The sequence below is a fragment of the Neovison vison genome, chromosome 12 (genome assembly GCF_020171115.1).
Source record: "Neovison vison isolate M4711 chromosome 12, ASM_NN_V1, whole genome shotgun sequence".
Lineage (NCBI taxonomy): Eukaryota > Metazoa > Chordata > Mammalia > Carnivora > Mustelidae > Neogale > Neogale vison.
The window spans coordinates 133,344,303-133,359,117 of NC_058102.1; the positions used below are offsets into that span (position 1 = coordinate 133,344,303).

At 41.0% G+C, this 14,815-nt stretch overlaps 1 protein-coding gene across 1 annotated transcript in view; it reads left to right on the plus strand.

The window, feature by feature from the left end:
• LOC122892556 (amyloid beta precursor protein binding family B member 1 interacting protein) overlaps window positions 1-14,815 on the plus strand; it is a 109,180-nt gene that overhangs the window by 55,378 nt on the left and 38,987 nt on the right. Inside the window, exons 4-7 of the mRNA XM_044229208.1 lie at window positions 123-415; window positions 3,248-3,325; window positions 9,566-9,725; window positions 11,137-11,258. Coding sequence (XP_044085143.1) covers window positions 123-415; window positions 3,248-3,325; window positions 9,566-9,725; window positions 11,137-11,258 — 653 coding nt within the window. The remainder of the gene's footprint in view (window positions 1-122; window positions 416-3,247; window positions 3,326-9,565; window positions 9,726-11,136; window positions 11,259-14,815) is intronic.

Here is a 14,815-nt window from a genome sequence, read left to right on the forward strand (position 1 = left end):
CTCTCCCTGTTTCCCAGCCCCTGACCACCAGTACCCAAATATCACTTTTGAAAATGGCCTTCTTTCAGTTTTTCCCAGTAGAAATTGTTGTTTTGATCCTTAACATGATTTTCCCCCATCAGAGTCCTTAAATGCATTGGAAGACCAAGATTTAGATGCTCTCATGGCGGATCTGGTGGCAGATATAAGCGAGGCTGAGCAGAGGACAATCCAGGCACAGAAAGAGTCGTCTCAGAATCAGCGTCCTCCCACATCCCTGGAGATGCCAGACTTCAGCGGTGCAGGGGCTCTTGGTTATGGAGCAAATGTCGCTGCAGTTAGTGTCAGCCACTATGAGTATGACTTACCTCCCCCACCAGCTGACCCCATGGTAGACCTTCCTCCGCCACCACCACCGCCGGAACCTCTCTCTCAGGTAAGTGTGTGGGGCAAAGATGGCAGAACTCTTCACTCTGCTACCTCTGCTTCCCATGATCTTTGACTTTCTTCAAAAAGGACAGTTACATTTATAAGTCTCTGGAGTTCTGAGATACTTAAAAAACAAGGATACCAAGTACACTCATTGCAAAGCCAGAATCCTCCATGAAAAGACATTGGTGTGTATAAAGAATATTATTGGGGTCGTATTCAGGAGTGAATAGAGCTTGGCTAAAGTTTATATTTGTATGCAATGTTCCCTGACAATATTCAGTTTGACAATACTCAATACTTATTACCTTGGCATTAACTGTGAAGCTGATAAATACATGTCTGTGTCCATGTGCTAGTCTGGTACGTAAAGAATTGTAAGCATTCCTTACATGCTTCTGAATTTAATTAAATGGAATTTTGTTGAATCTGGCAGCTCTGTTCAGTGGGGCAGAGATACCCGTGAATCATTTGTAGTGTCGTATTTGGGTGGGGCAGTTGTGACCAAGCAGGTGATGAGTCTCGGTATTCTCAAATTTCTGAACACTGGGAAGCCATACATCTGGGAAATTTATATCGTCATTATTTGGGACATTAAGTTATAATATGTCTTTTATAGAATAAAAAGAGCACTTTTAAGGATTTTCCTTATGGTAAGCCACTTGAAAAATACTTAAAAGTAAGAACCCTGCTCTGCCTCCTGTGACTTGCACATTCTTGTACTGTGTGATGGTGGTCATAATTACGACCCTCGTAACCCTGAAAGTTCCTACAGTGTCTTTTGAATGAATAATTATTAAATATAAATCAAATATTGTCATACTCTATCATGTGCATTGTTCTATTGTGTGCTTATTGTAGAAAATTATTTAAAAATTAGTGATCCATGCAGAGACTCTTTTATTCCCCAGCTTTACTTCCTAATCAATATATAACACTCTATAATTTTAAGGTGTATAACATGATGCTTTGATACACATATGTACTGCAATATGATTTTTATATGAAGGTTAGACACACCTCCAGCACTTCACATTACTTTTGTGTGTGTGCATGTGTGTACATGCTCATGTATGTGGTGTGAACCCGTAAGATATATTCTCTTAGCAACGTTCAAGTACACAATACAGTGTTGTTAACTATAGTAGCTGTGCTGTACATTTTTAGATTCCCATAACTTATTTGTCTGATAAATGGAAGTTTGTACCCTTGACCAACATCACCGCATTTCCCCACCCCATCCCAATCACTGGAACCACCATTCTACTTTCTGTTTCTGTGAGTTTGACTTTTTTAGATTCCACATATAAGTGAGATTATATGGTACCTGTCTTTCTCTGACTTATTGCACTTAGCATAAACCCTGTAGATCCACCCATGTTGTTGTACATGGCAAGATTTCATTCTTCTTTATGGAAAAATATATTCCATTGTACCTCTACTGCATTTTCTTTATCCATTCATCTATCCATCCATTCATCTATCCATTCATCTAACACTTAGCTTGTTTCCATGTCTTGGCTATTGTGAATAATGCTGCAGTGAACACGAAGAGTGATTTCATTTTCTTTGGATATATACCCAAAAGTGGAAATTTGGGATCATACATATTTTTAATTTTTTGAGCAACCTCCATACTTTTTTCCATAGTGGCTGTACCAGTTTACCATCCTACCAACAGTGCAGAGGGGTTCTCTCTTTCTTCACATCCTCCCCAACACTTGTTCTCTCTTGACTCTTCAACAACTGCCATTTGAAAGAGCAGAGGCTCTTAAGGTAGCATCCGTGAAGATTTTTAGGAGGCCATGATTTCCTGAAACTACATGCAAAATTGAATGCACGCGTAAAGCTTTATGAGCTTTCTGGCTTTCAACATATTCCTAAAGGGGTCGGTGGCTCAAAAAAAAAAAAAAATTTAAGGATCATTGGTGTAAGAAGATGTATATCTCCTTTCAAGTGATTGGGATGTAACCAGAACAGCTCATTTCCTCATCATTGTAAATAAGTAGGAGAAAACTGAATGGGAAGAAATCAGAAACGGAGATAAACCATGGGAGACTCTTGACTCCAGGAAACAAACAGGATTGCTGGTGGGCAGGAGGGTTGAGGAGATGGAGTAACGAGGTGATAGGCGTTAAGGGGGGCATGTGATGTGATGAGCCCTGGGTGTTACATGCAACTAATGAATCATTGAACACTACATCAAAAACTAATGATGTATTGACTATTGAATTTAAATTTAAAATAATAAATAAGAGAGTCTTAATCCTATTCTTGGAATATTTGCTTACAAAAATCAAAGGGCTTTGGGGCTCATAAAATATTTCAGTCTATTTTCTCCCTACTCATGTGTTTTGGTCAGTGTTTTCTTGGTGAATTATAAGTTTGAGTCTAAGTCTTAACTTTTAGCAAGGTTAGTACCCCTTTAGGAATCGGGTAAAAACGAGGAGTTCCAGAAAATGCACGCTGATCCGGAAGAATGTGTGTAATTTCAGGGAGTGCTCAAATCCCTTGAGATTCATTAGCATATTCCTCAGGTCAGCCCTGTCTAGAGCCACTCAGAGATTTGTGTGGACCACATACGTGAAGCACTTTTAGAGTTGTCATAAAATCTTTGAAGTTACTACTAGCCCCAAGATACAAAGTGTGGCTGTCTTCTACATCTTGGGGCTGAAGATTTTTGTTATAGTCATTTAAATTCTGAAAATCAAACGTGAAATTTGATGCCCCCAACAGAGTCTTCTGTCAGCATAAGGTAACTAAGACGTTAGCCATGGCATGGGTACCTCCTCACTGCTCTTGTCTAGTGGACTGTGTTGAATGTGTTGCTGTTTTACAGGAGGAAGAAGCAGCCCAGGCCAAGGCCGATAAAATTAAGCTAGCATTGGAAAAACTGAAGGAGGCCAAGGTGAAGAAGGTAAGCTGTGAATCACGTTTGCATGGGCAGTTAAATTAATAACATGGTATTATGCTGGATGATAAAAAAAAGAAATAAAATTTCGAGTGGTGTCTTCCAAATAGTTGTAATTTTGTGAAAATTTTAGTAGAGATAATCACATAGTTTTACTTTCTGTGACATCAGTTAGCTCATTTGTGCCTGATAAATCAGGACTCTGTTAGTGTAAATGTGGAAGCTTCCAAGTTTCCATTCCCGGGGCTCCCTTCCTTGGGGGCACACCCTCTTGGGTTCTGCTCAGGTGTTCTGTAATAGTAAGTGGCGCCACCTTCTGGACGCACCTTTAGGGGTCAGAGCTCAGCTTCCCACTGGCCTCACCTTGGCATTTCCACCACTGCTTTGTGCAATTTTGACAACCTCCCAGGCAGCCTACAGCCCTGCCACCCGCCCTAGATGTCCTCCTTGTGTCCTGAGATCCCAAATGTTGTTTTGGCTAGTACTCTGGGTTCAAAGCTGCATAAATTTTGAGTGACCTGCTTAATCCTAGTTTCCCAATAAGCCTGCAATTTTGTGTGTTTTCTGTAGACTAGGTTTTCCAGGAACACATATATTATAACAAAAACATGTGAATTTAACCTCAGTAGAAGCACATACCTAGTAACAGTTAACTGTTAATAACAGTTAATTTGGTTACTTAGGAGAAAGATGAAACACATATCCTGAATATCTTCCTGAAGCCTGTATCAGGTCTAACACCACGTAAGAAATTTTTACTTCTAGTTGGGTGAAGAGCATTAGACTATGTTCCTACAGCACCCCTCCTGGTTCCTTGAATGAAGGTGTTCAGCACATGTTGAATGATATTCAGTAAATAGTCCTTGACTACCCCTGGACCCAGACATTCAGGGTTCATCTATGTGGTCTTCCCAGACCCAGTCTGTTCCCATTCATTTTAAACATGCATGCACTTTTTAACATTATTCTTCCCAGTTCTCTACATTGATTAAATCCTGTGGCCAGTTACCGGAATCACACATCCTTGGCTTCCCTGCCCTTCTCTCCCCTCGTACTAACCTTATTAAACCCGAAACACAGCTCTCCTCCCATTCACCTGCTCTTGGCACTGCCTGGCTTCCCAACAGCACAATCACACACTCCCGCTCACCAAAGAAATGATCCCTCTTTCCTCTCCTTTAAAACCTCTGATACCTCTTTCCTCAGCCACATTCTCTCAGCTAATGCTGTTGCTGCCTGTGGCACTGAGAAAATAGAATTACTCAGAGGAAAGGTCCATAAGCTCGTGACATATTTGCTTTCCTGCCTGCCTGCACCTGTGACAGAGAGTCCATAGTCTTTCCTGTTACGGTGGATGAACTGTTACGTTTCTGTGTGTGCTCCACTTCCTATCCTGTCTCTCGTCCCTCTCATGCTAAAGCCTCCCACGGAACCCCATCTCACACAGAAAAGCCCAGTGCTCACAGCAGCATAAAGCACCTCGATGATCTGGCTGCCCCCTGTCCCCCACCACCTGCACTCCATTCTCACTACCTGGTCTCGCCACTGCTCTTCACACACTCCAGGTATGCGCTGGCCTCAGGACCTTTGTGCTTTACCGTGCGCTGCCTTGAAAGCTCTTTCCCAGATTCCAGTGGGTTTTCTCTGTTCCTCCCCTAGGTCTGGTCCCCCGCTCAGTCAGGTCTCTACCTGACATTGCACATACACCCCCAATACCCGCAGCCCTTCCCTACTTCTTTTTCTCTTCAGTGCTCATCACCGTCCAACATAATATCCTCCTACTTGTTTATCCTGCTTATTGCCTACGTCCACTCCCCACCCCCACAGAAGTTCTTCCAGGGATTTTGTGTTTTCTTCACTGATGCATCCCCATGTCATAGAACAGGTGCTGGGTTTACAGAGGTAAAGCAGTTTAGGTGCAGTCCCTGCCTATGTAGAATTAAATTCTAGAGGAGGAGTAAGTGTTAGGAAGGAAATAAAGCAGAAAAAAGTGATGAAGAGTGCCCAAGTCACTTGTAGATGGACCTCGTGATGGGGAGGCCCTCTGAGGAGGCAGCACTGGAGCAAAGACCTTGGCAGCAAGAAGAGCCCAGCTCCCCAAGGGTGTGCTGGCGGAGCATTCCCAGGCAGGGTTGTATGGCCATTGCTCCGAGAGCCGTTGAGTAGGAGGGAAAAGGGAGGAGGATTTGAGGTCAGCGAGGCAGGTCAGGCCACACAGCCTCACGGACCCGAAGAAGAGTCTGGAAGATATTATAAGTGCACTGGGAAGCCATTTGAGGGGTTGTTTTTTTTTTTAAGATTTTATTTATTCATTTGACAGAGATCACAAGCAGGCAGAGAGTCAGGCAGAGAGAGAGGAAGGGAAGCAGGCTCCCCGCCAAGCAGAGAGCCCGACGTGGGGCCATCCCAGGACCCTGGGATCATGACCTGAGCCGAAGGCAGAGGCTTCAACCCACTGAGCCACCCAGGCGCCCCCATTTGAGGGTTTTCAACTGGGGATAATATTTTGTTTTTAAAGATCATCCTAGCTGCTTTGTGGAAAATGGATTGTAGGGGGAAGGATGACAAGCAGGATGGCCCTCTGTGCAGCCCACTCCAGCACAGTAGCTTGCTGTCCATAACTGTGGGCTGCCCTGGGCCACTGACTTTACCTGTAAGATAAAACACAAAAGGAAATTACTTAACTATTTTAAACCACTGGATTGTTTATAAAAAGAGGGCCACGTTGGCTGTATTTTCAGAGGGGAAGTGAAAAGAGAAGTTGATTGTTAGATAAAAAGGTAGGACAACTAGCTTATTCAGTTGATTTGCTTCTCCTGGAGGCTGAGAGGGGTGGTAGATAGCAGCTGTTTCCTGCAGCGTGTCAGAAAGCCAGAGAACTTCTCCATAACTTCGGTGGGTAAATGGTAACAGAAAACCCAAAGCACAACCTATTTTCGTTCTACAAAGAAGATGTAAAACAGAAGCCATTCTGATCAGTGGGGAAAGAGAGAAAATTAAGAAGCCAACTTGTGTATTTGGTTTGATTTCAGACATTCCAAATGTATCCCTTAAAACAAAGCTTGTGAGCATAACCGAGACATACTTGCCCATTACTGAAGTAACCAAGATGGGCTTCTACTAACCTTGCAACGTGGAAATCAAGCCTGTTTGAAGGACTTTGCCATCAAGTGTTCTGTAGGGTGTGGACTTCATTTTGATTGCCAGTGATGTGCACAGCTTAGGTTACAAAGTTTTGGAAATGGAAAACTGGTGAATTTCATATGTTTGTTTGTTTGTTTTAAAGCTCTGTGACACAGGAAAACAATTGTGTGTACATGTTTAGCACAGAAACAAAAAAAAATTATGAAGGATTTAGGTCTAGCATATTCTTTTATTTAACAACTGGCAAAAGAAGAAGGAGAAATAAAAACCATAAAGTCTTTACTATAATAGTTTAGAAAGGGAGGTTTTTCCATGCTTCATCATTCTACTCTCTAGCAAACAGCAACGATATGAAAAGTGCTCTGCTTGCTGAATCACGTAACTGGGATCTAGCAATATTATGTGTTGTTATAGCTACTCCTCAGCTTGTAAATGTGATAGAAGCTGTTAAGAGTAGTAAAAATAATTTCTTCTTGCTAAAAGTCGCCAGCGTTCTCTTGTTGTGTTTTTTTTTTATTTTCTAAGTTCTGTAATTGTAGATATTTGTAACTACATGTGGATTAAATTTGGTTTGCAATTTCTGCCAAAAAAATTTTAAAAAAACAACCTTTCATCATTGTCAAATTATGTGGTTTAGGTTTTTTGCTCTGTATTCAAAACAAAACAAAACACAAATGTTTTTTCTCAAGAATCCCTATACAAAAATGAAATGTGATCAGATATCATTAAATTTTTCCATCAGGGAGTTTAAGTCTTCTCAGTCCTAACATTGGCAGTGTTTCTTAGGACCTATAGCTACTCTACAGCAATAATTCTTAGCAGAGAACAGTGGGTATACCTTCGACACACAGAAAATAAATGATAGTGAAGAAAGCTCGCTATTTGAGGATTTTCTATTTTTCTGTGCAACCCTCCATGCTTCATTTCTCAGGTCAGATAAGTGTATTTCTGACATTGTGGCACTTGGGCCTATCATTTTAAATATGTCAAAAGACAAACATACAATACAAAAAAAAAAAAGCAACTATTCAACAAGAGGTTTCTGGGCTATAGATTTTGCAGGTTTTCAAGGGAAAAAACAGTATCTTCCAGACAAACCTGGAGTAAAGGTCTAATCTGAATGATCCTGGGGAGAGGACTTTTCCTGCCCTGATGTCTGTGTGTTTGACTCTCCGTGTGCAGGTGTTGAGAAGAGAAGGCCTAGATGCGCTTCAGTTTGTGGTCCCTGCCAGCCCCTTGCCCAGATTTCTATCTCCACCCAGACCCTTGCTTGGTTTCCGTAACTCTGCATAACAGCCCTCAGGAGCCGGGCTCTTCGTTCAGCTCACTGCAGAACGTGTTCAAGATCAGATTAGGTGGAAGTGGGACAGGAGGGGCCCTTTCTCAGCGGCTCAGAACCTGACCCAAACTTTTGGGGAGGAAGAAAAATGTTATCAATTGTATGGCCTCTTTAGTCCCTCTATTCATATTTTTTAAAAGATTTTATTTATTTATCTGAGAGAGAGAGCGTGTGTGTATGTGTGTGTGTGAGAGAGAGAGAGAGAGAGAAGCAGGCTCCCCACTGAGCAGCAAGCCCGATGCAGGACTCGATCCCAGGACCCTGAGATCATCCGGAGCCAAAGGCAGACGCTTAATATATTGAGCGACCCAGACACCCCATGCACGTTTTTAATAGTGACAGGTCTCACTTAAGTAGCCAGCACCAACCATAGACAAACACAATGGGCAGAACTTGTCTTTAGCTATTTCACCCTTCACTTTTCAAGTTACAGTAGAAATTTAAGCAGAGTTGTATCGGGTGTTTCTGGTTGGGGCGTTTCCAGGCCTCCCCTGGGGCTGAGGATAGTGTGTGTGGTTGCAGCACTGCCGGCCGGTGGTCAGGTATTGTTGTCTGAAAAGGGAAAGACAACATTTCTTTCTGGCCTTGCATTCAAAGACAGACTCCAACTAGACCTGCTCCCCTCTTAATTAAGTAGGATTAGTGATCATGGTAAGGAATAAAATAAAAGCACAGTTCTTCCCAGAAGGTTTTGTAGGAAATCTTCGCAAGACCTAATTGTATAGTGAATGAGTGGGCACATTTCCAGTGTTGCTTTTGCAGACTGGATATGTAGCACCATTATAACCAGTAACACTCATAAATAACAACTACTATAATTAGAAATACACTACAAATACACAGGTGTCAGAGAAAATCCAGACCCTAGCTGTATTACATCATGAATTAATTCTTTTACATTACATCAGAATCATGGTCTCTCGGGGTAGGGGGTGGTCAGAAGATTTAATAACTTAGCCAAGCTGCCTGGGAAAAGCCAGTGAAATCCTGTGTCCTTATTGAATATAAGTAAACTCTGCTCCCACCATACCCTCTAGATTTGGAATGGGATAACAACTAATTTGACTGAAATCAGAAGAGTAGAATTTTTAAAAACTGAAATGAAAAGTAAATTTGATCACTGATTTGCCTTCATGCCTCCATAATAGCTTGTTTCTCAGTCTTCATTCATTTTGCTTAATCCACCTCTAATCTCAAAGACGTTCTGCTGTGACACAACCTTTTCGACCCTGTAAGACCTCCAGTGGCGCTGCGTCGCTTGTACACCTGACCTTCAAAAGAGTTGTAAAGTAACCAGCTTGGTCTTGCTTTTATGTTAGAACCCTCAGGTTGCATGAACTCGGACACAGATCCAGCTGGGCAAAATAGAATTTATTATAGATACCCTTTCAATCAAGACATGTTTCTGTGCTCTAGGATGAACCTGGACAAGTGCCAGAAAGATGTCACAAAAGCAGGAAGTCAGCATTTCTTTCTGTTTTCTGTCTCCTTCACCAGAATGCAATGTCTGAAGGCGGGGCAAGGACTTCACTATGTGTGTAGTTGTTTTGTTTTGTTTCGTTTTGTTTTTGTGAATTGGTTTCTCTACACCTGTATTCTTAGCACCTTAAATAAGTACTGAGCATACAAGTTCAATAGTGAGTGACTTTGCCAGAATGCATTCTTACTTAAATTCACAGAAACAGTAGCAGTTTTGAAACCTTATGTCTGTGGCCTTCCCCAGTGACTGGAATTTACTGGTTGCTCTGTGACTCTGTCCCCAGCTTGTTGTCAAGGTGCACATGAATGATAACAGCACCAAGTCACTGATGGTGGACGAGCGGCAACTGACCCGAGATGTTCTAGACAACCTTTTTGAGAAAACCCATTGTGACTGCAACGTAGACTGGTGTCTTTACGAAATCTACACAGAGCTGCAGATCGGTAAGTCCCATCCCCCGTGAGAGACTGTGCTCCAAAAACACAGTTTCTGGAGCACAGTTTGTGGGTTTGTGGGTTTGCTATATGATGGGTTTGGGCCTATTATTAAGAAGAATTTGGTTCAAGGCTATAAAGACTTGCCATAAATCACTCCCCTTATGTCAGATTCAATGCTTGCCTCTTCATTTCTCTGCGGTGAAGAGACTCAGATTGTTGCAAGGGACCACAGCATTGGAGGATGACAGCATTGTCATTGCCACTTCTCTGGTGGCTCCATAAGGAAAAGAAAGTGACAGGATGATAACTCTCACTGCATGCTTATGAGTAGATTGAGCCGATTTGGGGAGGGCCTGAGTGTCTATAGCTAATATCCTTTAGACTTTGCTTCTTTATAGCATAACTCTGCCGTACATCAGTGTTCATTTCCCTTTCCATTGTCCCCACTCCCTTTGTCTAATTGAGGAGGCTCAGCCCCAAAGAGCAAAAGACAGTTGGTCAAAATGGATGGAGTTTAAAAAAAGAGAGAGAGGGCGCCTGGGTGGCTCAGTGGGTTAAGCCGCTGCCTTCGGCTCAGGTCGTGATCTCAGGGTCCTGGGATTGAGTCCCACATCGGGCTCTCTGCTCAGCAGGGGGCCTGCTTCCCTTCCTCTCTATCTGCCTGCTTCTCTGCCTACTTGTGATCTCTGTCTGTCAAATAAATAAATAAAATCTTTTTTAAAAAAAGAGAGAGAGAGAAATAAAAAGGCAATTAAAGAAATACCCTTGCTCCTTCTTCTCATTGTTAAGATCACTCAGAGCAGTTCCCCCCTCCCCCGCCCTCAGGAGAGCTTGGTGGAATACAGAATAGCCTGCCTTAGAAGCTTTCAGTGAATTTTTTTTTTTTTCCTGAAGTAAAAGTTCTACAGTGAAATAACCTCTTGAAGTACTTTTCAACTCCTGGAGTCAAATAGAGAAATTAAAACCTTCCTTATGTTTAGGTTTAGTTCCAACATGGATACATTATTTTTGGGGTCTTAGGGGGTGATGTTTTAGAGCACGTATCTCATGTCCCACGGCTTCATTCAAAGTTGTTCGGCCAATTACTACTTCATGGTCCTCCACATGGATAGGAGGTTTACCGCCATCTGGGACTATTTAAAGTCAGAAATGCTAATAAGAAAAAAGTGCAGTGACTGGCCATTCTACGATATTGTATTTTCATCTGTTGTGTTTTTTTATGGCAAAGGAGTTGAAGACCTGACACTGAAGAAGAAATACAATAGGGGTTTTACAGTGTGACATCATGTAAGAATTAGGGATTTCTAAAAACCAGTGAGAGGTGGGAAGCATTGTGTTTAACTCAGTACTAGTTTATTTCTCTGTTGGAAGGCCTAATGTCTTGGGTCCTTAAGAATGCTTTTTCTCGTTTCATCAGAAAGGATTTTTGAAGACCATGAAAATGTTGTTGAAGTCTTATCAGACTGGACAAGAGACACAGAAAATAAAGTGCTGTTTTTGGAGAAAGAGGAAAAATATGCTGTGTTTAAAAACCCCCAGGTAAGATAACTTTTATAGGTAAACCATATAAAGATGGAAGATTTTATTTTGGGGTCACCTGTATACTAATAAACGTGATTCATTATCTCACAATATAGCACAAATGCATTCCTTTCAAAAAACACAAACCCAACTCTTAGGTCACATGTCAACTAATAGGCCCTTGAAGGATTTAGAAAGAAAAGAAGCCAATTTGTTTCTTTGGATTCAGCATCTCTGTCTATTGACTAATCCTCTTCTTCTGTCCTTATTATTTCCATTTGGCTACATTAATTCATTGTACCTTGATGATTCACTAAGGATCATTAATGCTTCGTGTTTTAAAGACACTCCTTTTTGCTGTTGCTCATATTTGGTGCTTATCGATGCTGGGATAACTAAAGAGAACACCTAGAAAATGTACTATTTATTGTGATTTAATTCTACAGTCTACATAATAAAAAGCATTGTTCTCCTTCCTTCAAGTCATATGTACGAGGATATCACAGAACTAGAGGTCTTTTCCTGTTGGGGCCTCCAGCCAACTGTAATTGCAGGAGAGTCATTAAGTCTTTTTGGAAAGTCAAAGAATGTTAGACTCAGAGGAGATCACTGGATACATCCAGACACCTTTATATTTTACAGATTTTTTAAAAAAAGAAAAAAAAAGTCTCAGGGTGCCTGAATGGCTCAGTTGGTTAAGTGACCAACTTTTGCTTTTGGCTTGGATCATGATCTCAGGGCCCTGGGATCAAGCCCTGCATTGGGCTCCATCCTTAGCGGGGAGTCTGCTCGAGGATTCTCTCTCATCCTCTCCCTTTACCCCTCCTCCTGTGCACTCTCTCTAAAATAAGTCAATCTTTTAAAAAAAAAAAAAAAAGAAGTCCCCTATCACTAGAGGCAGAAATAGAAGGATGCCCTTAGCTTCCTCATGAGAAAATATTCTTTTCCCTGCTTTTTTCTATAGTCATCTCTAGGTTTTGTGCTGTAGCACTGACAACAAAGCAATTAAGTACTATTGTCTTTCTACAGATATTGAATAGTAAAAGTATGGTTGACCCTTGAATAACACATTGGGGGCTCAGGGGGACGTTAGGGCCATCAATCACCTGTGCAGTTGAAAATCTGTGTATAACTTTTCACTCCCCAGAAACTCAATTACTAATTCCCTACTGTTGACTGGGAAGCCTTACCAATAACATAAACTGTTAGTTAGCACATGTTTTGTATGTTATATGTAGTATATAATGTATTTTCACAATATAGTAAGGTGGAAAAAAGAAAACATTATTAATAAAATCATAAGGAAGAGAAAGTATGTTTATAGTCCTGTACTGTACTTATTGAAAAAAAAATCTGTGTATAAATGGGCCCTGAGTTGTTCAGAGATCAAGTGTACAAAGCTTTCAAACTGTAACTACCTTCAATGGCATGATTTAATGCCTATATTATTTAGGGTACCATCTCAGCTTCTGTAACAAGGAGACTCCCCAAAATCAGTGGCTCTCATCCCTGTCTTTTGCTGAACATATGTAGGCTTTTTTCTTATATATTTACCTACAAGTACAATTGCAGGATCACAGCTTATGCACATATTTAACCTTAGGATAAAGTTTGAACAGTTTTCCAAAGTGATTGCATGATTTGCCTTCATTATTATTGAATGAGAATTCCTATTATTCCAAATCATTGCCAGTCCTTGGTGTTGCCATGAAAAAAATAATAAATTTAGTTATTCTGTGTGAATGTATAGAGGTATCTCCTGTGGTTTTAAGTCAAATTTTCTATTGCCAAAGATTTGAGTACCTGAACTATCATCCATATTAAATATCCATTTCTGTGAGGTGCCGTGATTCTTAGCCTCTCACCGGCTTGGGGGTGGGGGGACAGGATGTAGCTCTCACAATGTCTCCGCACCTCTTTATGTTTCTTTTCTCTCTTGGATCTTGGTCCCTTGAGTCCTGGTTGCCTCCATTGCTCGCCAAAGCCTTTGCACAGATGTTTTTTAATCCAGCTTTTCTAGCTCTTTTTGTGGAGCTTTGGTCTAACTGCAAGCTACTTTATCACAGGAGGAAGCAGAAATCCTCCTGCTGAATTCTTCTGGATAATAATATGTTCTTAAAAACCATATAAGTCGATTCTTCTAATTGACAACCACAATTAAAGACCATACTGGAAGTGGAAGTGCTCTTGAAGTTGGTGATTTTAAGTATTTCCATTTCCTCAGTGTTTGGTTGGATAATCTGTCTTTTCTGATCAGTGGTCCACGTGAATAGCTATTTCAGCATGCTGACCATAGGACTCTTTCAACTTGTTCTTGAAGTAGATTGTGACCATTCCTGTGTTGATATCATGACTCCTAAAAGGGAGGCTTTGTAATTTTGAAATACCCACAGTCACTTTGTAAGAGCTGTATGCTGAGACCCTTTGATCGTTTTTAACAGGAACATTTTTTTAAGCTTACACCTTAAAGGAATAACAAATCCTAGAGAAGAGTATTTCCAGAGGAAGTTTCTTATGGAAGCACAATCTGGAGATTCTTTTGTTTAAGTGCCTTAGATTTTCTCCTTAAGCAGTGTCTCAAGCAGTTAATTCAAAAATCCAGATACATCTTGTGTTTCATTTGGGTTGTTAGCTATTTGTCATCATTTACACGTAGTGGTGAATCCCAGAACAGAGTAGTACCTAACTGATACCTGCTTCCGCTCCTGAGTCCGGGCTACATCTGTGAGCCTACAGACTTGATTTTCAGGCCCAGCTGGATTAGGGCACTGTCCAGGAACTATGTCAAGTGTTAGTTAGAAACTGTGCATGAAGAACTAGATTCAACCAGAAATTATCAAAGGAAAAGGCTAAGACTCTGAACAATTTATTTGTTCTTCTCAAAAAGTTTCAAAATATTGAAAGTCTTTCCTATATTGACTTATATGATGAAACTTTAATGGAATTCACTCTGTTTGCTTGGCGATAGCAGATGTTGTAGAATATCCGCTTACACGAGTAACCTGCACTATTTTTGGAGAATACAAAAATGAAGATTATCTTTGCTGTTACAGCTTTAACATGAGAGCAGTGTAGGACATAGACCGTGGACTAATGCCATCTCAAGATTAAGTCCCAGTACACAAAATGCTCCCGACAGTACAGAAGAGCCTTAGTGAAGGTGTATGCTGAGAAGTTTAGTTTTGTAATTACCACATTAGTTCATAAAACACAAGGTCAGAAGAGCAGTGAAAGTAGGAACTGGGCAGTCAGTTAACCCTACAGTTCTAACCATAAGGCAAAAATATCCTGCACACAGATGCAGAGAGAGTGCTGCTCTAGGCAAACCACAGATCATGCTTGCTGACAGTTACTGACTACAGAGCAATCTTGCCCTGATTTAGGGTGAGTGAAGGGAAAAAACCAGCATTGTGTTTATGACAAAACAGAACCTGACCAGAAATAGCATCTGAAAGACCTTCTAGACAATATATCAATACAATTAATCAACTGCAGGATTCAGAAGAAAATTGTAGAAAATTATTATCTTCAGTAGAAGGCAGTCAGATGGTCCAAACAAACCAGTGGAAAAGGCA